The following is a 27245-nucleotide window of genomic DNA, read 5'->3' as shown; positions in this document are numbered from 1 at the left end:
GTGTGTTCATTTAATACGAACAAATATATATTCGGCATGTTTATAACGTTTCGTATGATGCTCCAAGTAAAATATATGTTTAACGTTCCGGTGTTGCCAGAGCCTACAACCTATATAAATATTGCTTGAGTGTCCGCTATAAGTCAGATCCAGAAATAAATGTAAATATTATTCGTATTATGGCCCAATTGCAAATAAAAAGGTTTAGTTGCTCTACAAGACATAGAGAAAACTGGATAGTCCCTTCAACTCGACTGAACTCAGTAGAACGGTACCTGAGTTACTCATTGCCATCTCTAATATTAAATAGCTATTTTCTTGTGAATTTTGACTTATAACTTGCAACTACAATTAGCTTCACGCAGTGTACAAAAGCATGTTGACATATCTGTTTAAATGCAATTTTGTGCAAGTGAGATGTAACAAATATGATATTGTTGAATTCTCTTTTTTTTTCTTGTGTTCAGTTTCCCATAGATTTGATCTTAATGTGGACCAAAGTCACTTTGGTCTACTGCTTGGTTGGCGATTTTATTGTTTTTTTTTTCTTATGGAAGTTCATGTATTATTGAATAATTTATGGTGTTCTTTTTTTTTTCTCGCCACCTGAGGGGTATTGGGGACCAGTCAAGCTGCTCAGACAACATTTTTTCTGCAGCTCCCACAATACTTAGGTGGTAAGTAAAGCTAGTATTGTTATTATTAGAATTATTGTATGTGCTTTAACTTCTCGCTTAACCATGCACATGCACCTTAATTTCAATCCAAACAAACTTATCCACATTACAAAAATATCAAGAAGAAAGTATTTTACAAAAAAAATGTGCAAGAACGCATAAATGCAGAGTCAGTATCGTATAAAAATGTATAACCTCACACTGTAGCGTAATTCTTGCGGTTTAACGTTATGCCGATTTATTCCTCGAATGTGTAAAGGCTTGTATAAAGCGGTGCATAGCTTCTGACTAAATTGCAAATAAGAAGCTAATCTATATTGTCGTAATAAGTCTTAGATAATGAAGTCCTCAGTCATTACAGAATGCGGTTCTCACTGAACATTGTTGCGCTTCATGTAGATAACGATAAACATGGTGACCATGGAGCGAGGGGACAGTAAAGGACAGACTGACACGAAACTCTCGAGCTTCGTGTCTTTCCGTCCCTTTTTGTCCCTTCGCTACAGGGTTAACATGTCAATCCTTAACCAACTCGCCCCCCTACTTGCTTTAGTGTCAGATAACGATAGTTGTCAATTATTATAAGATGTAAGTGGGTACAGCTATCTTCGAGGTGCGCCTGAGTGTGATCGGGTACAACGGACAAAGTCACATGCAAACGGAAATAAGTGAATCAGCCATCAGAGCCCGACAAATTCAATATCTTAGGGTCGCTAAAGTTGAAGCCTGGGCGAGTTGGGTATTTAGGTATTGGCTCGGGTATTTAGAGGTGGTGCCGTCGGTAAAAATACGGCTCACGGCAAACCGACTACTACACTCCGAGACGGGTTAAAGGGGCACTAAAGAGAAACCTGTAATTGTCCGCTTTTATCACAACTAATCTACGGGCCCAAAGCATCCTAAAAAACCAAAAATACTACCACGCGACGCCGATTTTACATTAAAAAAGTAATGTAAGGTCAGGACACACCTCTTCCTGAGCGCATTTTTCCGCCCAGGAAAGGCGCGGCATACCCCAGCAGCGGTGTCAGCGCGGTGATGATGGAGGCTCGTCAGCCAATAGCAAGCGCCTCTCTGAGACAGGAGAACGCCGAGCGGTCGCGGCCTGCGGTGGATTGGTTTTTGCGTTTTTCGAGTTGGTGGCGTCGGTACGGTCCGATTTCGTGGACCACGTTGGGACTCGGTAGCACAACAGGACGCAGACGAAGGAGAACTAGGTGATCGGGTCAATCGGGTGATCTCGGTGGGAAGAGGCGACGCGCTCCCCACGAAGGAGACGACGGGAAACTAGGGGACTTCACACCGCTGCCGCAGGCGAGGTAAAAAGAAACATCGTTCGCATCACAGAAAAAACATCACAAGGATCTCACATGGCTGTCAAAATACAACCCCAAACATAACCGAAAAGTGCTATACGAATAAGGCTCCCTATCTGTATAATATGTAGTTGTTTTTTATTCGTCGGATTTTCCCAAGCAATCAGGGCCAGGCAGTTGCCGCCTAAGCAAAAACAGTCCGCGTCTATATCTATTGTCCCATGTTTAATAGGCAGCATGGGTATTTAGAACTTAATGTATTTATTAACCGACACCGTACTGAATCGTATAACTACAAAAGCAAGGTTCGTCAAACAGATCTTTAGATCGCCTGTAGAGAATTATCTGCATAAACAGATAATCCTCGAACAACGCACACACGTCACAAACAAACTATCACGAAACACTAAAAAGAGCACACTTTGGTTAGATGGGACAACAAAGGGGAGTAAGCAGCACCTCGGAGAGAAGTTCAAAATACTTGAAGTTTTTCGTCATCTACCAGAGGGTAACGAAGAGGACAGGTTGGCCATGACTGCAGGGGCTTCGTGCCGCGCTCCTATAGACACCTTTTGTTGTTTGCAAACGTGAACCGCTGCTTACATCCCAAGCGATTTCCGGTCGCTTCGTCTTTGCTAGCCTGTCAAGCTTGCGTGTGTCACCAGTGATAGAAAGCATAAATGCTACACGGACAACGCAGTTGGAGTTTTAACGAGGGCTATCGGCTGTACAATTTAACGTGACGGATGAGGCAAGTCGGTTTAAAATACTATTCAAAAGAAATTAACTTATATCGCGCTTCTAGGTTCGTCTTGTGTCCATCTGGAAAATTGGTGGTTAAATGTTGTTTATTCTTCGAAACAACCCTCTATCTGTGGTCGCCTTATTTTTTCATGACGCGCTCCAGCCAATGGAAGCCTATTATCGGATTTCAGCTTCCAGAGAACAGGCTTCGCTCCATCGGGACAGGGGAAGGTGCTGTTTGGCGCAGCTTCAAAGCTGATGACGTCGGTTCGCTCCATGGGACCAGTTCATGCTTTCGCGTTAAAAGTAAGCGCGTTCAGGCTCGGTTGGTCTCTGAAGAAGTACTCCCCACGGCGCAGAATCGAATCGCCCATAGCGCGCGCAGAGCCCCCACCCGCCGTTGTCTTAACAACGCGCACTCAATGGGTCTTTCATATTGCAGGAGACGTTCGTTTGACGCCGACGGGCGTGTTATAACTTATTATGTTTAATTTAGATTGGGGGGGGGGGGGGGGATCAACGCCTCCGCGCGATTATACTGTATGCGCAAGAACAACCTACGTTCTCGAATTCTTTATTTCGTTCGTTGGACGCCTTTTTTTCTCTTACGGCAGCCGAGTTTTGTCTTGAGGACTTTAACTGCGTCGTCGATTCTGATGCATATGTACACGGGCGTGGGCGGGACCGATCTACATGGAACGCTAGGGTATGCCTGGCAGGTTTTGCCATTATTTTCTTTGGATATATGTGGTGTGGTCGCGGTACTTCTAGCCGCGCTGACACTGTTTCTTTTCCCGCCGATTTTCCTTTCACGGTATCCCGATCCGAGATCCTGCCTCTCCCGCCGGGCGCACTGTACGTTACGGATCACAGTACACTCGCTGTTACACCGTCGGTTCCAGAGTTTCAGTCTGGACGTAGCCACTTGTGGTGCCTAGACGTGAGCCTCCTGCGCAAAACCGCGGCTGTAACTGAGCGGCGCGAAAAGTGACCCCACTGACCCTTACCGCCGCCCAACGGGACGGCTTGAAAGCAGCTTGGCAGTTCATGCTGGCTCTGGCCGAAAAGTGCCGAAAGGTAAAGCAGACTGCGCTGCTGAACGACGTCATCAGGCACTTGCGCATTGTGCAACTCGGAGGGGCGGGAACCATGATTATGCAGGAGTACCTGGAAGTGCTGCGAGTGCGGTACAGCCGCTTGCTCCGGTACAACTCGCGAACAGCCAGTGCCCAGTTCTTGAGAGGTAGGCCCGTGTCTGACCCGGAAGTGTTGTGTTACCTTCGTGTGTCCGCAATATAGGCGGGGCCTTGGGAGGGATACCGTGTGTTGCTTCGACAGACGGCCGCGAGTCCTCTCGGCGGGGAGGACATCGAGAACGTTTTGAAAACATTTTTTGTCTTTATACTTCCACGCAAAACGGTGACTCCTGTTGTCTTGCTTCTGGTGTACAACAGTTTTGTGGAGATCTGCCCGGAGTCCCAGCTGAAGTGAATGAAAGGATTTCGCGCCCAGCTTCGGGCGTGGAAGTCTCCGAAGCCTTGCATTCCATGAAAACCGGTGCCGCATTAGGTCCTGATGGTTCACCCACTGAATTTTATTACGGATATTATAATGTACTGGGTGAGGTTCTTGGTAATGTTATTATTACTTTCTGAATAACCGAGTACGTGCCTGATTTTTTTAACTAAATAGAGTGACCTGCTCCCTAAGAACGTGGAAGCGTTATCCGAGCCTTGTGTCTGCCGTCCCATTTGCATTACTCAACGCCCTTTACGAGATTATTGCAACAGTTTTAGTTAGATGATTGCACAACTTTTCTGCCTTTGATAGTTTGCCCCTTTCAGGCTTGCAGTGTTCCAGGACGTACCAGTGTATCTTCTTTAGCACTGACACGTGACTTTTCGCGTATGCTACGTTCGGCTGTTGAGTGGCGCCTTCAAATCTCTTGATCAAGCAAAGGCCTTGGATCAGGAAGAACATCGTTTTCAGTTTTAGCGGCATTCGCATTTTTTCGCTCATTTATAGATTTGCCTTAGAGTTTATACACGGGTCTGCCTAGCGAACCTATTGTTAACGGTCGTCCGACGGCCGCTTTCTCAGTTACGATAGAGGTATGACAGGGCTGCAGTTTGCCTCCTTTGCTTTTTGCAAATAGTATTGACCTGTTGTTAGGTAAAATACACAAGAGTGAGCTCGTCCATGGGTTTCCGTTTTCCGGACGGGGCACAGTGTCTGTCTTTGCCAATGCGGATGACGCGTCTTTGTTTCTGCGTAACTCTGACCGCTTTTTGGTAGTCCAGCGTATTTCTGCGGGCTACGCCGTACTTTCTGGTGCGTAGTTGAATCGGGAGAAAAGTAAGGCGCTGCTGTTTTGATTATTTTCGATGGATTCTATTAGTATTCTCCTTGCTTAAACTGTACGTGTTCTTGGGGTACCTTTTCCAGAAATTCCGTAGCATCCCTGGCCTGGGAAAAAATCTTCGACCAGGCAGGAAGTCCAAGTGCAGCACGCTTCTGTGTTTTAACTTCCCTTTAAAGATAAAACGCTTTTAATAAAGAGTTTAATGTGCTCTGAGCTATGGTTTATGGCAAAGATCGCACTCTTATCACCCGTTTTGAAGCGTAGATTGACATCTATCATCTCCTCACTTTTGGGGGGACGGGAAAACGGAACTTGTCACCAGGCCGACACTGCGCCTACTGTTGAAAAACTAACAATGAACACCACTGACATGAGACATTCAGTCTGGAGCTAAAAGAAGACGACGGGGATGGGGAATCACGAGCGGGAGCGAACGAGCATTCGGATAAACCGTTTAACACAAGCCGGTTGTGCTGTTATTCTTTCTCGACCTCAATGTCCTCAACGAGTACCTAGCGAAAGAGCGCCTCAAAGCGCAAAACCTACCACGAACCAGTGGTGGCTTGAGCACTCCGTGCCTGCCAACGTTTACGCGGTTATTGCCTTTAAAATGTGTGCTCAATCTTTTAAACGACACAGAGTCTGTTCGTCGACCTCTTGTATGGTATTGGTTGGCTCACCTTCGGCAAACTCTCGTGCCCAGGGGGCTTGGCAACCTGTGCTCTGAGGCACAGACTCCCTCCCTGTAGTATGTTTCTGTCGTCGCGATACAGCGTCGCGTGACTGAAGAATTGCCCACTGCGCGCATTCAGGAGAGTCCCGAGTCGCGAATGGGCGAAGCGCTTTGTGTAGCTGACGTGCCTGTATGACACCAAGCCCGAAGTTTCTATGCAGTTTGGGATGGCATGTTAAACGCATACGCATCACCGTACGCTGCCGACAGTGGCTGGAAGTATCGGTAAGAAATGCTGCCAGGCAGGGACAAGTTGTCACATCGGGACATTATCTTGACAGACACCTTCCCTAATGTACTTACCCAAAGACCAACGAGCATGTTTTCACCATTTGTGTAAGTGCGGGCACACTGTGCGGGCACACTTAAGTGTTTGGCTTGCCCGTCCCTTCCCAAAGGCGTACGCGCAATCGCTTTGAGAAACTGCTAAGAATACTAGCACACCAAGTCTTGTGGAAATGTAGATATAGGGCCGAAATTCAGCGTCCCCGTTTCACACCCATGTTCCCCGGGCTTTTAAAATTGCGCGAGACGATAGCGGACCACTTAAAGATCAAACAGTGGACACTTGGAGAGCATAATTTCCTGCGACGATGACGTTCGCGGTTTTTCGTAGTGAGTAAGAGCAGGGTCATACTGCTACCCACATCCGTGTTCTTGATAAGTGCAAGGTATGCGGTCTCTGGATGTTGCCTGCGTGCAACTCAATTTGTAAAAATGTAAACACACTTTTGTTCATAAACTGGAAATTTTGTGCGACGTCAAAGACTGAAGCACAGTGTGGCTGCTTTTGCCATGAAAAGGATCTGTATTACGGTGCCTAGAACGCATCTTTGACTGGTGTGTTTAGCGTCCGATCCAGCCGATATGACAAAGGCTGTCCCGAAGTGGCAACAAATGACTCCCCAGGAGTCGGCAGGTCGTGTTGTCGGGTGTCCCGATTTTGGCGTTTGGGGCCAGAAGTTCCGGCAAAATGTACTAGCGGACTCGAGTGCCGCTTTCGTCGCGACGTCCCAAGTCCTGGCTACAAAATCTGGAGAGCGACCAGCAGCAGAAAAGGCATCTGCCAGTTCCACCAACGCTGGTGTGGCCCTGCCAGGATCGTGGCTGGCGACAACGTAATACATCTAGACGTCATGGTGCGAAAATCGGGGGATCACACTTTAGGATGCGGTAAACACATTGTCGAAGTCGCGTTCCACGCACCGTACATACACTTTTTTTTTGTTAGGGTTGATGGTTATGGTATATACCGGTTTTACCTTTATGACTAATTATAACGTCAAAGTGAATTTGTTTTAAATATATTTGCTCGCCGACGTAGAACAAAGAGTATTGAAGTACTTCTTTCTCAAGTTTGTATTTAAGTAAAAACAAAACAGAAGACCCTAGGTAAGATGTTTCAATTCAGATGATACTGATTAAAAAACGCCTGAATGAGGACATCAACGCTCTTTTGTTTACAGGAAAGCTCAGGCTAGAGTTTTTACGTTAGTATGACTAAGCTTATAACTTTGATGCATAAATACTATTTATATTTTCATATATGAATGTAATGGATGCAAAGCATTAAACTGTTGATATCGATATTAAAATGACAAATACAAAATAATGTAAAATACATATTAACGCTCAAAATATATTAATCAGAGCAAAAGTTTGTTGATCAAGACAGTCAGAGATCACCTTTCGATTTGCTCTTTGAAGACACTTCGCCGCCTCCAAGTAATTTTTCGCCATGATTCCTGACCAAACGTACACATTGCCTGGAACACCTGAATTAGTAGTTGATATATCTGAAATTTATTTTCAAGACAGACTTTAATAAGATTAACTGAAATCAATCAAGCGGAATTCATAAAAGACACCATTTTTAAACAAGAAATAGATTGTAGAGCACTGCAATGTCAAGCGTAAATTAGAGTCACTAACCCAAGCATGCAAGTCGGGCCCTCATAAATGAAGAGCTCAATAAAACTGATACAAGAGGCAAGCGGAAAATCTATCTGCGTCATACGTAAATTGTTATACAGGTGAATTGAAAAAGTTTTGACTTGCATAATATTTTTGCCCAAAAAGAACATTGTCCACTTCTCGTTATATTTTGCTTTTACCTCATCCTGGTGACGTTGTGTCTCACCGATATCCCATTGTTTGCACTTATAACCTGTCCTATAACTCGGTTAGTTGAAACTATTTCTGTAGTCTGTTTTTTCACATACTATTTTTTCACTCTACATTATTTTTCACGTTTGTCGGTAGCTTTTTTCACGGGTTCTTGTAAACTTATATAATGAAGGCTAAACTTCCGAAGTGTCCCGCGAACTTGCTATATTAAAATATTGAAGTAAATTCCTTGAAATTATATACAAACGATTTACTAAGATCAAGTCGTTTCACATTATTCAATCTCAGATCGCATATCTAGAGCTTTATAGTTTAGGAACTAAAGAATAATATGTGGATAGATACATCCTGCATCTAGGTGACATGGACATGGCTCTACCCTTCTTTCTTTGCTTGATGTACTCAGTAGTTTAGACTAACAGCCTGGTTTTTAGCCTTTTAGTAGTAAGCACTTGCAGTGGCATAAAATTGCAGCTGCAGTGCTTGTTCAGAAACGACATGATCACTGTTAACATTATGTGACTTTTCAATTCGGGTTATAAGAGTGTACATTCTGCTTTTCTGGATGATACCTTTTCTTATGGTTCACCTTTTTGCTTGGATCGACACTTGTATAAAATGCGCAATCTTCTAACTCAGTCAGAAATCGCCGGCTGACATTCGTTTCCTTCACATCAATGTTCTTAAACTTCTCACATGCTTATGCAGCTTTAGAGTCGTAAACCTTTTTCCTTGCTTCCTATGGGATCTTCGACGGCGATGACTTCTTGCCTATATTAAACCCCGCTTCATTAGGGTTCGACACTAGCCTTTCTCTTCGGTATTTTGTAAGTGGCTTGGGTCAGTCTAGTTTAATCTGAAAGTGGCTTTCCGTATTCATGATCGCAGTAGTTTTCGAATCAGGAAGGTGCTTTTTTTTTTTTTTTTGCAGCAAATTATTACGAGCAAAAGGCAATTTTTATTTATTACCTGCCCTTTTTTCAAATTATCGCTGCCTCTAGCTTTCTTTTTTTCAACAATAAACAAAAAACGGCGCACATTTCGGAACGCAGTTAACTTTAACGCGACAACGAAAGCGTGTTTTAGTTTAGTAGTAAAGAATAGATTTGCACAACGAGGCACCAACCAAGGCTGCCACGTCATGTCAGTAGCCGATAGTTTCATTTTAATTTTGCAAAAAAATAACGCACCAGAGATCTCATGTCTACATATTTGTTTCATGTTTTGAAGTACATTGATGCGGCAGACGCTTAACGGCTTTCATTCTCACCCAGATGTACGTTTAGAGGAATGGTGATAGCAGCTCTAGGTAACCCCTCTTGTAACTATGATTCATGTTTGAGTAAAACTATTTGACGTGTTTCTCACCAGGTTATGCTTAAATTCCTTGTTTTTCTCTGCGCAAGGTTCAAGTCCTGCCACTATGATTGTAAATTAAACATGACACTGCCGTCTCCAGCGCCAGCTTGGGTTTAATACTTTTGATTTCGATTACATAAGTAGGCTTATAAGAAAAAATCAATTCCACGCACGCTTTGGCTAATTATGCGCATATAGAACATACATCTCGAAAGATTACATTAACTTCCGCACTTTAATAAATGTCCTAATTTTAAAAACATCTGAAAACACTCCACTCCGCACGAGCCATACGGTGAGGAATGTTCATTCTATTGGATTGACAGTAGATCTTGGGTACCGAAATAACAAAAGCGTAGCTGGCTTTTTGAAGGCGTAAGTCGAAGATAAATGAGACTGCTAAAACTGATTCTCGCAACCCCACCCCCTCTTCCCGTTTTTTTTTTTTTCTTTTATTAAGAGTTTATACTGTAGAACTTGCTTCAAAAAGTCCAAAACTATCTATTTGTGAGCGGATGTTTTTTTTCGGAGGCATTAATTTATTTGTTGTTTGAGTCGACGAACTGATTGAAGTCAGCAGTGCGGCAGAGTTGACCACTCCGGCCTCAACTTGCCGTTGTTTCTGGCATCCATATTGATAAGGGCGATTATTTTACTCACGATAAATTTTTTAAACGTTATTTTTTTTTGTTTGCTAATGAACTAAGTTGCAAATAAAAACATGACTTCGATACACCCTAAAACGTTCGCTGGGAAACATTAAAACAAACTCTGGAATTTTTCGTCTCCACCTTAAGACACATATGAAGCCTTGAGTGGTCTTCGACAACCAAGATTGTGCACCATTTCAAATGACCTGACACGTTTGCAGAAATTTATGTCTTAACCAGTAACACACAATACGTGATACTGAGCTCATGTACAAAGGGCATCGCTGAAATTCATGATTTCTTTGTGACGACAGAAACGTTTAGGGCCTCGTGCTCAGTCATTACTGGGTGTGACGATATGAACGGGACTTAAAAGAAGACGAGGCGGTGGAAGCGCCCACAGAGATGCGCTCGTGGCAGAGGGCGGAAGTACAGTGTAGCGGAAGGCAGTGACCCAGATCGGACGCATCGCGACACCGGTGAACCACACAACCGAGTTAAACCCAGGACAGGCGTCGAAAGGCCTGTGGAGGCTGAAACCAGGCTTGTTGGGGACCTACTGTCTGCTCGGAGTCATCGCTTTGAACAATCAACATGCCTGAATGTTGATTGTTGTTGAATGTTGAATGTTGAATGTTGCTGTGATTCCCAAGAACGAGCAGCGCCTTGTAAGCGGAACTTCTCTGTCTGACTTTATGTGGACCTGTATATAGCTCGCTGTGCTTCCTATGCTTCTTGTTCTTTCTTATATTTCTGTAAATAATATCTATCCTTTGGCACCCACTGTTCTGGAATCCCGAGTCCTCATTTCCCCCTTTTTTTCCATCACACCGGGTAATGTAAAACACCGCAAACAAGAACAGAACCAAAAAATGGCGTTTTGTTGCTCGATATTCGCAGACACAAAACTGATCTTACCCATTGTTTCGACGGTGCGAGCAATTTGGTAGGCTATTTTTGACCCAAGTCCACCATATAGATAGGATCTGTAATCAGAATTAACGTGGTCCTATATGTTTTAGCAGCACGACGTTCGGTAAGGCGGTATTTCGTAATAATGATAACTTTTGAGTATATGCCTCTATAAGAAAGCACATAATAACCGTGGGCCTTCGGGGATGATAAATATTTACAGGTGAACGACAGACCACGGCGTTCGAAATCTCGTAGCTTCTGGAATTACATCCCTGGATGACGGGGATCGGAATATGCGAGCAGTGGCTGAGCTATTTTTGGAACATGACTCACGGGCTTATTACGGGCTCGGATGAGAAGAACACCCGCTGCGCGAATCTAGTCAAGGAAGAACTACTGGCTGTTTTAAGCAAGATGGACGTACGTTTTTGGGTTCGGTGCACTGCACTTCGCCAGTACATAGAGGCATGTGGTCTTACGAACAGATATTTCGACGGCAGGTTGGTTTACATGCTTGTCACTGCTGACGATCGAAGAGGCTAAAGCCCGTTCAGACGCTTACGACACCTTAGGATCGTGTGCTTTAAAACCTCTTGAGATACCTTTCGAGGAATGAACACACTGGCATGCTGGCGCCACCTACGAGGTGACACTAGAACTGCATTTCACTAAAGCAAACGTTTTGTGGTATTTCAAAGATAAAATGTACGTTCTCTACCTATTAGAAGTAGATGTTCGGTTACAACAGTGACACAATTTTATAGAGCCATAAAATTTCATAAAAAAATGATGCGCGCAAAAATAACGAAATATAAGGAACTGCCAAATATTCCTCAGCTACGCGATAGGTGGCGCCAGTGTGTTGTCTCACAGTAAAATAGTTTAAAAGGTTTTAAGGCTCACGGTCCTAAGAAGTCGCAAGTGTGTGATTGAAGCTTCTTAAACCAATTTTAAGCTTCTTATGACTGTTACGACCATCAGCGCTACTGCGCAGCCGGTCGCGAGCAGTTGCAAATTGAATTAAACTGCTTTAGAGCAGTCTGTCGTAGCCAAACGCAATTGGCCTATCTAGCGTTTAGGTGCGAGAAAAGTAAAAGTCATGTTCCCGAGACCCGTGATTTTGGTCGTAGGTGGCCCGCAGTGCGAGCGCTGTTGAACACAAGATCCTGGCGCTTGTGGTTTCTTCTTCGCTCACACATAGTGTGAAGCTGAGTACGGGGGTAGTCTATTAAAGAGGAATCAGACTATAGAGGGTGGTTCGTCAAGCTATTTCATAGAGTTCCTCGATATGCTCCCCCCAAGGGGGACCTGGGTTGCGCATTTGTTTTCCCCGCGGCGCCATGCCGCTATTCGTCGAGGTCGTTCACGTGCGGAGCAAAACATCCAGCGCCGTTCAGGAAAGCCACCGCTACGGTCGCTCCGCCGACGTTGCACGCGCCCCGGCGTACGTTCCCCTGCTTTCGCCTCTTTCCCCTCCTTTCCTGTTTTCCATACGCGGCGGCGCGCGGAACGCCGCTATTCGCCGAATTCAGCCACGTGTAGAGCAAAGCATCCAGGGCCGTTGCAAAAAAGCCGGCGCTACGGCCACCCGCCGAGGCTGATTGCGCGAATCTGCTACCGTAGGTAGCTATATACAGGAACTCTACTATTTCACGTAGCGTTGTGATAATCCCACTCAAGGACTATGGACTGGATTCTTCACGTCATCTTCCTGCATCAAACGTAAAACACGGATTATGTACAAACTCTGTCAGCGCTCGGTTGGGGCCTCACGTTACATTCATGCTAAACTAAGTGAGCATGAGAGCCAGCCGGACGCCGACACAAAGTTCTGCTACGTCAGCCTAGCGCTGCGTCAGAAACGCAATCAAAGAATTCGTGTTGCTGTTGTCCCCGTGGGTTTAGTTTGCAAATTAGCGGCAAGAGGCGCAACGGTTGAATCTCCTCACGAATAGTGTGTCTATCTCGATGCGAGATAGAAGACGAGCACTCATTGAACCTCAAAGACGCTTGCACTGCACGAGCACGCGTGCTTGGTGGGGATGCCGAAATTTCGGAACTAGCTCATGCAGCTTCTTCAATGCTCTCATTTGAAGTGGAACGGGAAAGGAACTCTACCTTTCGTCAGTATACAAGAATACAAGTCCTCCTCGAGGGGTTGCTTTTACATTTCGGGAGAACCTGGAGCATATTGTTCCACATATCACTTGCTTTTTCGTCGTTAAAGAAGTACTACCGGGGCATACTGAATTTTGGTATTCAATTTAGACTTCTTTGCAAATCTAGCTTGACAAACAAGATGTGTGCGGGGTTTATTTGGTTGTATAAAAATAAGTGTGTCGATTACAATATATAGTGTTACAGACAACCAGCCGATCTATTCGTTTATCTCTTGATTTGATAAAACGTTTCTTACTTTTCTTGTGTAGATATCCAGAACCGTTTCCGGCATTTCCATGTTCATAAAATGACGAATCTTCATTATTCAATATAAGACCTTGAAACTATGTGAATATTGTATATCCGAGCCCTCTCACTTAGCAATGCATAGCGGGTCGACATAGAAGTTACGAAGCCGAGCTAATACATAGAGAACCTGCAATGTTGTTTGGTTCGGCACTCTCCAGCGACTGAACGAAGAAACATGGAGCATGAAAGTGACGGCTGCATTTTTTAATTGTGTGCTATTACTTTGTTTGGGTTGCATAGCCTTGCGTCTGAAGCAAGAAATGCTGGGCACCGCGGAAGCTACGGCCTTTGCTGGCAAATCGGAACAACGAAGTGATGCGATACGTGACTATGTATCACCGGAATGCGCTTTTACTGCGAAGACGTATCACGCTTTTCACTGCGTCATGCTCCAATATGTGCCCGTTTGGCTCGCACACGTAGCGAATATCGAAGCCGTCGGAACGCAATGTAGGGAGTGGCGTTCACCCTTTGCCAAGTTACAGCGAGATAGAGTATAACCATGTGCTTTCACTCTGCTGGCTATAGGAACAACCCATACAGCCAATAGGAACAGCGTCGACCAGCGGGCCGGTCAGCACCGCATCGCGCAACTGGCCGGCGATATAAGCGAACATAATTGCGTCCGCACAAAGCGCTTTAATATGTGATCGTCGTCTGCTATGCTTAATTCGCTTAACTTTCATTAAGAGCGCAGCCGACGGTATGAATCGATCGGGCCAATCAAGCAGCTCTAAAAGCGCAACGTCACGGTGTTTGTTGTCTTTCTCTGTGTGTGTGATATTGTCGGGTATACAAAGCATGCACTCTGAATGTGAATGTGTCGTGACCTCGCGCTTTAGTATGTGTTCCTATGTTAGCATGTCATCATGCGTCTGACTGCACTCGGACCCACAATGAAACGAGGTTGTAGGCTTTCTGCTTACTGCACATAGGCCCTGCCCATTATCAGTTTATGGATTCATTCGTCTCGGGGGCGGGGGCTGTGTGCACTCAATGGAAGAGGCTAGCAGTTGACGCTCGCATATGAACATACTTTCATATTGAGCTTCCGGCTCAGCAACACTTCCTTTGATTTCTTTGCTCTCAAGACTCTGACTGACTGGTGAACACACTTTGAGCAAATGCGCCTATTCTGCCTCATGTCACCGCACTGCTCTTTGATACGGCGCTTACCTGCCTTCCAGTTGACGTTCGCATGCTATTATTAATTAAATTGGAGAGTTGTACAACAAAGACAAGCAATGAGTGTGTTTGAACATTTATAAAAAAAAACTACATACAGTAGCATAAGAAAAAATACATTACTTTGGAAGATGTTCTTCGCTGAAAATTCCATGAAGTGAAGCGGCCTGGTAAACTGCGGCAATAAAATAAAATGTTATCAGCTCATAAATAAAATTAAGCCGAACACTAGACATTGACTCATACTCTTTTTACCCTGAAGTAGTCAAAGCAACCAACCGTTTCCCATTTGAACCATATGTTTTCGTTTTCGTTTTTCTAGCATTCAGACGCCCGAGGTACCGAACAACACGAGCGGAATGCAATTTCCAATTAAGAAAAAGCGGAGTTTAATAATTTACATAGTTTAAACGTGTTTGTATACTTAGCGTTTTTGAGGTCGAGTCATAATAGCCCTGGGTGAAGAAGGGTCCAAAGCGATAACTGCAAAACGTAAAGCATATAAAGCCACATCAATTGAAATTTGTTTGTTTTATTTTTCTTCGAAAGCTTAGGGGTAGGGTTTTAAACTGGAAGACCAAAACATATATATGTCTAAATCACAAATTGGAGGAAACAGTGTGATGTTTATATACCTCTCATTATTTGGATATTTGCAGGCTGAAATTCTGAGCTCAGTTCAAGCGTTGTTTGCATAGAGCGACGCACTCATACCATACTTTGATCTCATTGCTTTTCGTGACCAGCTGTTTCGTTTGGAACTTCAGTCCGGTATTGTAGTTACCAAAGCACAAAGCTATACTTTGACTCACTAGTCGCGCGTAGCGTTATCAAAAGTGCAGGTGCCAGAATATAACATAAAAACACGAGCTATTAGCAACAAGAGGAAGTATGTAGGATATCTCCGTTTGCCCGCATTCTTTTTTGCGCTCTCCCACATTGGCGTTTATCTCTTCAAATATTAACCCGTCACTCGAAATTCGTGCCAAAGCGACCCTCTCTCCCACTCGTGGCTTTCACAGCACTACGAGCAACTAGTTAGTGTAAAAATACAACACTCAAAGTTAATTCTACTTTTAGACGTTTTACGTAAGCTTATACATGTGGCCGAGAATACGGTGTATGCTTATTTGCACATTGAATACAAAATGTTGATGGACTATATGAAAGCGTGATTAACAAAATGGGCGAAGCGGAAAGGACGTTGAGAGTTGTGCCTTTGGTATTTCACACGGCAAGGCAAACTGCTTTATTCTTCTTTTCAAATACTGCAGAGCAAAGCCTTCAACAATGTTTTTGTATTTCCATTCATGTAAAAAAAAAGGTAAAGCATTTGTGTGATAATTTGAAACATGTTTCCACATGAAAGTTGATACGGCGTCGACACACCTGTTGGGTTAATTCTAATAGGTATTTAAGTAATATATCGCTTATTCATAGCTTTACGTCTGCCAGCTTGCGCGCCGTATTAACATAAATATATGAAACTAAAATATTCATATGATCCATTTCCTGGAATTAAAAAAATGATTTAACTATATCGGAATAAGTGGCCTAGCACACAACAAAAAAGTTCAAGTATACTGCCTAATCCAACGTTATAATGTGATATTACTAATGTATTAAACCAAGTTGCCGCCTCCCATTCAATGATTTTGTTACATTTCTGTTATTTGTGAGAGCAGTGAGAGGTAATATTTTTTTTTTCCCGGTAAAAACGTTTACACACAAAAGTTATACTAATTCTTGAAAGCGGAAAACAGCAGACAACAAAGAATGTTACAATAAATGTTATTTCTAAATAAAAATTATCATAAGAAGTATAATTGTAAACAGCACTTTCCGCGTAGTAATGAATGGAGGTGTTAGGCTTGCTGTGATAGTGCGCATTGAGAAGGAAATAATGCTGCTTTAGTTTTAATGTAGCGCCAAGGCGAAGCTATTTAAAAAATAACAATTTTAATTCTTAAGAAGATTGTATTGCTAATGAATTACCTAGCTCTCAATATTCCTATTTTTTATTAATTGTGTTTTATTGTGGTGGAAACTATTTAAATTTAAAGTATATTTAAGTGTATTTTGTAAAGTTAAGACTCTACAGAGCTTACTTGAATGAATAATAGCTAGCAGAATGAGCAAAAACAAACGCGCCAGAAATGCAACACCCGAACACCATATGCTTCAGAGTGTTTTATGATGAATTAAATAATTCATATTGTATTCCGTGATACAGAAGTAAAAACACAAAACGAAAACAGAAGTTAAAAAAAATTCAGTAGAGCACAAAGGTTATACAATTTTACTGCTCGAAAACTTTATATTTTAATTAATATGGTGTGTGTGCACAATATTTCGCTTCAATTAGCCCTCCTTATATTCATGCATGTGTGTTTACTTCGTACATTTATCAATTCGTACGAAAAGTCTTCTTCTATCGCCCTTTAATCTGCATTTGAGTAAATTAACGTTGTCCAATAAAATAATAATAATACTCTCAGAAGGAACGTTTATTTTCTAATTATATTAATTATAATATAATATTTTTAGAACGCTCTTTACAAAAATGGAGATATTAATGTTAATCGCGCACATATATAATTCATTGGCGCATTATTCGACAATGTTGGAATAATCAACACACTTTTATAAAAATGCAGACAGTTAAGATTGACATGCGCATATTCAAGAAGTAGTGACTAAAATGTTATTTTGCGTTCAAGGGGGGTTTATGAAAAGCAACTAGTGGTGTTTCACTTTTACAAGTTTAGTTGTTTCTATTACTCACTTCAGCGGGTCAGAACAAGGTCGTCATAACGATCAATAAAATGTAACTCAAGTTATTTATTTTTTCTAGCATTTTATGGTTATAAAATGTAGTTACTCACTCAAACTCTTCCTCATTAGTCTGTAGACTTTGCATTCTCTTCAATTCAAGGTTTCTACGAAGCATGCTGTGTATTGTTATAAAGGGCGTCTGGGGCGTTATATTCACTCTGTCAACCTTGTAACAAGTTCAGAAACACGTTTGTAAAAACGCAATATTACATGATAAAAAAAAAACATTTTGGCCTATGGAATGCGAGGAAATGTGGTAAGGCATTCTACATCGATATATCACCAGACAACCATTTCAGTCTGTATGTTACACTCTCCTAACAGCTTTCTGAAAGTCAAATGTTACTAACTTTGTACAAGCCGTGGAACTGTAAAAAATAACCTTTAAATAATAAATGAAGTACGACAGAACTATCAAGTTCAGGCAATTTTGTTATATTTTGAGAAATCACGCCTTTCCTTCACCTATTCATCTCTTAAGGATATTTAAAAATGTCCCTTTTTATAAATCGGTCATACGGAACAAGTGGAATATATATATATTGTTCCTTATGGTATCACTTAATCATTTTATTTATGACCTTTAAGCCAACGCTTGCCAAAAAGCTGCAAGAGGCAGCTTCACGTTGTCTGGGACCCGTCTCAAACTACACAGCCGGATATTCATTGTAGGACACAAAGGCAAACAGCACAAAAAAGATACTCTGAATAATCTAATAATAAATATTTAAATAATTAAGATCGCACACATTTAACTTCTAGCAGAATTATAGAAAGTAAAGCAATAAAAGGCCGTGGATATAATTTTGACATTACGATAGGACTTTATGCGAAGAGAACATTAAAAATTGTATGCACACAACTTGCGACACCGCAAATCTGCACTGCACTGAATAAATGGTGTGTGTCAACAGAGGCGGCAAACTACTTCATTACGCATTATTTTAACGCAACAGGGGAGTTTTCGTTATAGGCAACGAAAAAGGCGGAAATCGTCCCACTGGCCAAAAATACGTGTGTAAAGGTGCGAATCATATTCATATAAAAGTGCCAAAAACGCCCTCTGATTATTATTTACAAAAAAGACTCGAAAAGGCGGTAGCTTAGGTATTGCCCTCGTTTTGGTGGGCAATAAGCACTCTCTGATACGATTGCGAACACACCGTCGATGTATTGCGAGACATATACTTTACTATTGCATTTGTTTTGATCGAGTTGCCTGTTTTTTTAGTCAAAGCCGTCCTGCTACTATGCTTGTTTGACATCCGTGATCATTGATATAATTTTCGCATTGCTATTCTTTTTTTTTTTTTGCACCCATTTCGACCTTTTCAATTCTTTATTGTGCTTTGATTGGTTATAGCGCTTCCAAAAAAGCACAGATACGTTTCGCGTACTTTTTTTTTCCATTTTCCACATTCCTATTTTATGTTTTTCCTCAATAGCAACCGATCAATTTCCTCTTTTCTTAGCTCTCCTCCTACTCAAGGTACAAAATAAGAAGTTACTTCATCCCTATAGCGTACGCATTATGAATATCAGCCTTTGCTCCTAAAGGTTACGGGTACCATCATAGGGATTGTAATATGATACATGTCCCAATGCGCGAACGTCAGGCATAGACGCACCCCCCTCCCCTAAATATAAAAAAGAAGATACTTATAGATATTTAAGTTACGAAATTACATAGCAACCTTGAACTTTTAGGATTTACGATACAATGACACATAACGTAATGTTCAGTAAGGTTAACTTACGAAAGTGTAAAGTGTATTCAAGTATGTCATGTTGACAAAGAAATCGTCATAACCGATTCTGTATTTGACCTCTCTCAGCTGAAAGGAAAGAAATAATATGCATCATTGTCTAATATCTTTTTTTTTAAGTTAAATAATCTAATCTGTTCTTCTTACCCTATCAAGGGCTTTATTCATCGCTTTCTGATCCATCCATTCGTTCTTTTCGATTAGGTTTACCAATGCCTCAACGATGTGGCTGATCATTACAAATGCCTGCAAATATAATTTTTGTTCAGTGACTGGTTTTATATGCACCTTACAAGGATTTCGAAAGACGTTCGGGAACACAGAATGCCTTCCTAAGGAATATGTTGTTTTCATCAAGATGTTACCCGTGTTAATGTTTCTGTGTGTGTGCGCGTGCGTGCACGTGTGTGCGTGTTTATACCAGTGCATTTATGTGTATGTTGGTGTGGGTGGGAATGGTGTCTTTGTGTGTATGCTTGTGTGCGTGCGTTTGTTGTGCTTTAGTGTTTTCTTGAAGGCTTTGTTAGAACCGCATGAACACCAAAATGATCTCAGAATGTTTAAAGAAAATTAAAATAATCTTTGGTGTTTTTAGGAGGAGCGTCACACCCACAAAAATAAATCATATGTATCCCCTCACAACATTAGTTGTTGGCCCATTGAACCAGGGAGTAGGGAATGACAGTATTGACAAAATGTACCGATATTTATTAGGAACGTGGCGGCATAGAAAATATGTAAGTCAGTTTTACGTTTACTAGTTGATCATTTTATATTCAGAGTTGCTAAAGAGGAGTAATTATTAATCGCATATTTGTTTCCCTAACGGTGCAAACTCTAACATTTGCAACCCGCGGCTGAAATTCGCCAAAGGGTCGAAATAAATATTTTATTGACGCGTAAAAACCAGAATAAAAAGTAGCAAGACGGGAATGCTCGGCTAGTTGGAGTATTAGTAAAGGGTTGAAACACCACTGCACTCCCTTCCCTCTGAAAAAAAAAAATAAATAAATAAAAAAATTGACCAATATGAAAAGAAACAAACAAAGAAACAAACAAACACAGAATTTATTGCGGTATAAAAAAAACTTGCACTAAAAATTGATCCGCACAGATAAAAAAACTATAATTAAAATAAGCCAGCAATGTCATAAAACATATTTTCTAGATATGCATATTTTTTTAGCGCTGGCGTATGTACACTAAACCAAGTAAAGACGCCAAACGACTTTAAGAACATATTCTAGGTCTCTCTCGCTCTATTGCCTTCTCGTTGAAAGGCCCTAAGACGAATATGGCTCTCCTAGTAAGGGTTTTCCTACAACCGACCCAGCAGACCTATAAATGTAAAAGACACAACTTGAGTCGCTTCGTACAAATTTTGTTTCTAATCCGTTATTATTATTATTATTATTATTATTATTATTATTATTTTGTTCGCGTTTAAATTCATTTTTTGAATCAAGCATTCGACTCGGACAAATTTCTTGCGGTCAAAAAAAAATTATATTTCTTTACTCGTTGTGGTATAGAGTTCAACAACTTAATTTGTTGAATGGCCAACCGATAAGTGCGAAAGAAGTGAATCCGAGAAATTATCTCAGGCAAAAACGTTGCCTTACGTTAGTCGTCCAGGGTACAAAATCCCAGCTTGGTGTGCGGGAAAACTAAATTATAGGATGTCTTGAAGTATGTGAAAGCCGTTCCTTTCTTTTTGTGAATCTAAAGGAATTGGAGTGTTTCTAAATTGGTTATAAAAATAAAGACAAGGAATGAGGATTATTAGCTTTTTTTTCATTTCCTATAAAATTTAGAAAGCCTATTGTTTCATTTTATGATGAACTGCTGAAAGATTCAAACATTTTTCTTCGAAAAATGCATAGGATTTAAAAGCTCAGAAGCTGTAATATTCCACAAACGCGTTACAAACTACTTATCTGCTTCTTATTTGTCCCAAAACAGACCTTATGCGCATACTTTATTCGCTCGCGTAGTCTCCTGTTTCTAACGCTGCCTTGTGCTTATTTCCGCATACCAACTTTTTCGTCATGACGTCAGACGTAGGTGTGTGTGGAGAATTTTATGAGAACTCCCTTTAAGCCTGCTAAGAAACGCCGAGGACTATTGACCACAAAAGCCAATATTAGAATATTAGGCTTCTCCTATCCTTAAATTTTATATCTGTATCTCGTGAACCTTTTGGTTTCTGTTGCAGCAGCTGAAATTGCTTTTTATTTAGAAAATGTTGTCATGAGGAGATAAAAAATTAAAGATTCAGCATCGGAATGGTTCGCACCTCAATAAGTGAAGGCTCTAAAAAAAAAACAGTTGCTTGTGAATGTAGTTCGTGTTCTTTAAGTAAGCATAATTATGCGTTTTATTCGATGATTATTTAGCGAAATTCGCACAGGGGCCATGCCGCAGAGTGGGTGACACAATTCAAAGAATATGTTAAGTGAGTTACGGTATGAGACTTGACGAAGCTGCATGGCGCTTCGTTTGTCACCATGCGTGTCAAGCCTTGCGCAAAAAAATGCACAGCCGTCGGCCTAGCTGGCTCAAACATGCGTGTCATATGTTGCTCAACAACATGCGCCCATACATGGCGAACGTGGTCATAAAGCTTATACATCATTACACCAATAACGCTGGATTTTTTATGAACAAGATCCGTTAGACAGATTTGAAGAAACCGCCGTTCATCTGCAAAAGCAGATCGTACGAGTTCACGTTTTTGTTGTTTGGTCTTTCTAAATTGTCTCTGAGGTTTGGACGTTTATAGACCTTGCACTTGGTGACGACAAATACAAATATTCAATGGCATCCATAGATTAGGTTGCCACCTTCTACAACGGCCGCTGTTAGTGCTCTTTTCGGAAGATATCAGGCGGCGTCCGTACGCCAAAACCCACGCCATTGTGAAGATTCTCCCCATTGCCGTCACCGCACGCACAACGGCGTCGTATTTCCAAAGGCGCAGAAACGTCCCGTCTCTCTCTCTCTCTCCCCCCCCTCCCCCCTCCTTGCCGCTACCGCTTCGTGGTTCGGGATGGGTCCTCCGGTGTGACTGTACGGCGCTCGCTCATTTCTCCTCCTCTCCTGCCCCAACACAGCAATTTTTCGCAGGTCTCTTTGCAAGGAGTGAGAGTGTCAAGTTCGTCGCGCTGAGAGCATTAGCGGCACGAGAAAAAGGAAATGGCGCAGGACCGCGGCTCTCACGCAGCAGATGCAGCGCTTAAGCGCCTTTCCCAGATCTAACGCCCATCTCCTTCAACTATTCCACCAGAAACAAACCTCCTAAAGAAAATATACTAAAGTACGTAGACTTAAAGTGAATCTCCCAAAGCACATCTTTCAGCAACGCAACAGCTGCCGCCGTCAATAGCAGCATACATTGCGCTATCGTGTGCAATATTTTAAAGCTTTACAAGCTCCATCTTGAATTTCGGATCATGGTGCTTTAGCAGATACGTAATGATGGTTTCCGAATACATCCTTGCAAGTCTCAGCTGACCGCTTCTAAGATCAAGCTGCTAGAGTTTGTCTTCGGAGTAGGCTCATTGTGTAGTGTATATTCGGACAGAGTCGAGGCCGCAACTGCTTAAAATAACCGCTATGAAACAGTTACGATATCATGTAACCTTGGCGCACAATAGTGCCGCGCGGGCAGCTGGCCAAGTAGGCAGCGCGGGGCTCCGCATGGCGATCCTCAGTCAGTTTTAGCCCCAGCGTTCGACTCTCCTGTCACGCCGCCTTCGACGCCCGCAACGCTCTGCATTCTTCTGCTCCCTTTTTTTCTATTTTTGTGCAGAAGTTCGCCCCATTAAACGTTTAGTTTCTTCAGTTATTATCGCCTCTTCAATTGTCATTCGTAACAATAGCATAATAACAATACTGTTCAATACAGACATCTGGGTGACTGCGTCACATTATTTTGATGAAAAGTCACGCGTCACTGCATTGCATTTTTCCTTAAAGTGGAACAGTTCTGCAACAAATAACTGGATGTAGTGGTCATGTGGACCTCCGTGTTCGCTGCTGGCTTCAACGTTGACGGCCCAGCTTATGGTACTGCTCTCTCCATAGTCGGGATGCTTGCGCTGGCGATCCTTCGCCTGGGGAAACACTTGGTGTTAGCCTAAAGCTGTAGTCGACGTCAGTGTAATAAAGTTTGTCATCCTAATTAAACGAGGCCTTCTTGAAATGATCACGCTGGCTGCGATGAACCTATCGATTACCCAGCTATTCCTTACAGAGAGCTGGTCCCGTCACTCCTTTGCCTTGCAACCTAGTCCCGGTGAGGGGTACCGGATAAAGACGGTGTCGAACATGTAGAACCTTCTAACTCTCAGTAGATTCGCTTTTGAATTGGGAGGTCAGAATGTAGTCTGCTCTCGGAAGACCCTATTGTCCGGGACATTACCAGTTCTCCGTGAGTCTTTGTAGTTTCTCAGAAAGATATGCTGTGCAAAAACGTGAAATCATGCAGTGCGCGTCTTGCCTTAGCTTAGTTACACCTACAAATATTTCTGACGTGCCAGCGCTTCCGGGATAATATGGAGTTGTGTATACAAAATAAAGGACGTTAAGTCTATAACTATATTTGATGTGGCTTTTGAAAGCCCTTTTATTACCGGAAGCAATTACACCTGGCACACCAAGAGTGGCGAACAGCTTCCTTACCTTCATGATCATGGCGGCAGATATTGTGAACGCCATGATCTCTACCTTGTCCCAGATAGAAAATATAACCACCCCAAAAGGAAACTCTTCCCTCCTACAGTTCCCGCAAAGTTATGCGCACGTGGTTTCGGGGCTGTTCTGGCTTTATCCAAACGTGATCTGGTGCCTCGGGTCGATATGCCTGTTTTCTTGTCACTGTTAACAGCATTGTGGGCAACCTTCCGATTCTTCATCAACTTTGGGCCAGCAAAAGTCCGCCCTAGCCGACGTTTGATTGCAGTAATTTTTAGATGGTTGACGTGTAGAAACTGCACTACATTTCTTGTAGATGAATCATGAACAAACACTCTATTGCCCCACAAATTACAGTCTCTATGCAGAAAAGGTGTTGTGCGCCTCACCTCAAAAGGTGAAAACGTTTCTCCATGTATTTCCTGTGCTCACCCGGAAAGTATCTATAGCATGACCTTTCCTAGCGGGGGGTCTTGATTGGTCAGCTTGGTAATATCTACCTGTTTCAGATGTGGATACTTGACGGCTTCATAGAGAGTACATCACCAGGTGTACGGCCTTGTAGACGTAACTTGGTGCTAGAAGGCGGCTTAACCCATCTGTGTCGGTGCTGTCTTTGCCCATTAAAAACACGAGCTTGTAGACATACGCTCGCAGCAACACCTTTTATTGCAGCATACTCACGGACAGAGTATGCGGCAGTAGCTTGTTCATATGAAACATTCCAAGGTATGGTTCTTTATCGGTCAGGATCGTTATTTTTTTTTACGATAGTGACAAATGTATTTAACACTGTACACCACAGAGCACCGTTCTTAGACAGTTTTTCGGTGATTGGGCTCACTTCTCCTGAATGTTTATGATGCATAAGCTATCGATACTTCTGCACCGTCAATGTTCGGTTCGAAAGAGCTGCACCAACCTTAACAGGAGAAGTATCACACGACAGTACTAGCGGACTATTTGGGTATAACTGCACTAGCATTTTTTCAGCGCTAAGAAAGTATTTTATGTGCCGAAATATTTTCTCATGTCCAAGTCCATTTTCTACTGGGATCTAGAGGGCGATGTAACAACTCAGTGACTTGTTTTCTTTTTTTTTTTTAACAAACCTTTTGCAAACGTTGACTAGCACCCAAGAAGCTTGAAGCTCCTTTTTGTTCATGAGATTTGCCGCGTTCTTGATTGTGGTTCATTTTCCTTTGCTCGGGTGAATGATAGCAGACTCAATTCTGCGTCCTAAGTATTCGATGCATGTTCTCAAAAACTCGCACTTTTTGTTCAACCCGCAATTGTGAGTCTCGTAAGCACTTCATCACTACTTATAATTTTTCGTCGTGCTCCCTAGCTGTTGGGCCGAGATGACGATATTATTGAGGTATGCTATAAACCCGGGTATGTGCCTAACAGTAAACTGTCAACCACACACTGAAACATTCATTGCGCCGCACATATAATGAAAGAAAGTCTGAAAAAAATGTGCGTCCCTTTTAATGTTTTCAGCGAGAGCATTTCCGCTGATTTATCATGCGGTAGTAGCTGCTGATTCGCTTGAGTAAGATCAAGTTACATATATAGTCTGCTTAATTCTATAGCTACGCAAACAACTCGGCGACAGTCGGTAATGCGTACACGTAGCTCTTGAAAGCCTTGTCAACTATACTAGGATGATCGTCGCACAGTCGTAATGTCCCTCCTTTCCTTCTTACCACAATGAGTGGTGCGGCCCAGGTGAAGGACTGCGTTGACTAAAGATGCCTTGCTCTTCCAGGTGGACCAACTATTTACGTCCTCTTCAAGAGCGAATGTGCTAATGGGCTCTTTAATTACGTTGGCTGCACGTCATTGTGCTCAAAGCGAATTGGGGCTCCTTTGAATGCCCCAAGGTCGCTACAAAAACCTCAGGAAATCATATTGATAGCTCTTCCTCAAACGTACTGACGTGTCTGATGCTCTGAAGCTCGACGCTAGGGTCCGGAACCAATTTTGTACAGCAAGCTTCTTCCTTCTTTTGCAACGGCCATTACTGGCAACTAGCTATGAGTCATTTAAACATTAGGTTTACAATTGCATCGAAGTGTTGGAAGTATTTCTTTCGATCATGTGCCCTTGATGGTCCCCTTTCTTTTGTGAAGTCGCCAAAACAATATTTTCCCAAATGAACGAGCAAACTGCTCCAGACTTTAAAAAAGAAAACGACGCAAAGAAATTAATTTTTTTTTGTCCATACATGCTAAGCCCATTCCCGTTTTTGTTTTGGTAGAGGCTGACACACTACCAAAAAGAACTTATACCAAAATGCATTCCCACAACAAAGAGAGCACGAAACTAAGAAATGTAAAAATACATGTTTTTCCAATTATACAAATCTATTTATGATCAACAAATTGAATAAATATACTTTTAATGAAACATGGTGTTAGTATTTCAACGAAGAAATTGTTCCATACTTCCATATGCACTTATTTTACTTAATTTTTATAGACACCAGAAACATCTCTTTGAGCTTATGTAGCTCCCAGATAAAAAAGCTTTCATTAAAGGGCAACTCCGCTTCAATTTTGGTTTTGAAAAAAAACAACGCAGTCCTCTTCAGTATCGCCTAGGAAGACCACACGTGAAATGTTACGACGCAATTCTGTCTAAATGTTTCTTAAATGGTCCGGCAAACTTTGCAACTCGCCAAGTTGCCGAAATCGGCTGACTTGAGCGGGCGAATTCAGGCGCAACCAACGGCGCAGTCAAGGCTACGGCATGGGCGGAGCCAACATTGAGCTAAACGTCATTATTATGGCCTCCTTTTGCTTCTTTTCACTTCTCCGGGCGAGCGTAGCGCATGACGTCAGCAACGTTGCCTCTCGGCGCTCAGCGGTGTCCACGTGATTGGTGTAACGCGCCTGCGCAGCGCGTTTCTTGGGAGCCGTCCGAACGCCCGCCGTGGTCCCGCCGTTACCGCCGTCTTCCGCGTCACAACCGCCGTCGTCGTCTCACCGATTGTGATTATTGTCTCTCGGAGTTTCGTCCACACTACGGACACCACGTGCGCAGACTTATGCCGCAGTTGTGCAGACGTCGTCGAATGCCGTAGACACCAAAACGTGGCGAAGAGTGCGGTGCAGACGACACTCGCGCCTGCCACACGCCCGCCACAATCCCGCCCGTCGTTGGGCCGAGGATTACGTGACATCTCGTACCTTGTGATGGCCATGTACTTGGCGACCCGAGGCCAATGTTGCCGGGCGGAGCCGAAGTTTCGGTTTCGATTTCCGCTCGTGTTTGAAATTCGATTTAAAAATAGATATCCCATTTTTCGCGAAGCAAACGACGTAGTGTGTTTTACTAGGGCTTTTTAAGCCGAAATCAATCATTATCCCGAAATCTTCGGAATTGAGCGGAGTTGCCCTTTAAGTTT

The 27245-nt window shown here is 42.6% G+C and overlaps 1 protein-coding gene across 1 annotated transcript in view; it reads right to left on the bottom strand.

Annotated features, from left to right (window-relative positions):
- LOC121832989 (membrane metallo-endopeptidase-like 1) overlaps window positions 1-27245 on the bottom strand; it is a 148881-nt gene that overhangs the window by 35493 nt on the left and 86143 nt on the right. Inside the window, exons 10-16 of the mRNA XM_042290369.1 lie at window positions 19286-19384; window positions 19130-19207; window positions 17423-17538; window positions 14962-15020; window positions 14661-14712; window positions 10887-10954; window positions 7519-7628 (exon numbers count right to left, since the gene is read on the bottom strand). Of these exons, the coding sequence (XP_042146303.1) occupies window positions 7519-7628; window positions 10887-10954; window positions 14661-14712; window positions 14962-15020; window positions 17423-17538; window positions 19130-19207; window positions 19286-19384 (582 nt within the window). The remainder of the gene's footprint in view (window positions 1-7518; window positions 7629-10886; window positions 10955-14660; window positions 14713-14961; window positions 15021-17422; window positions 17539-19129; window positions 19208-19285; window positions 19385-27245) is intronic.

This window comes from Ixodes scapularis, unplaced genomic scaffold (genome assembly GCF_016920785.2).
Source record: "Ixodes scapularis isolate PalLabHiFi unplaced genomic scaffold, ASM1692078v2 PGA_scaffold1__304_contigs__length_218370807, whole genome shotgun sequence".
Taxonomy (NCBI): Eukaryota; Metazoa; Arthropoda; class Arachnida; order Ixodida; family Ixodidae; genus Ixodes; species Ixodes scapularis.
This window is presented reverse-complemented; position numbering and strand designations above follow the sequence as displayed.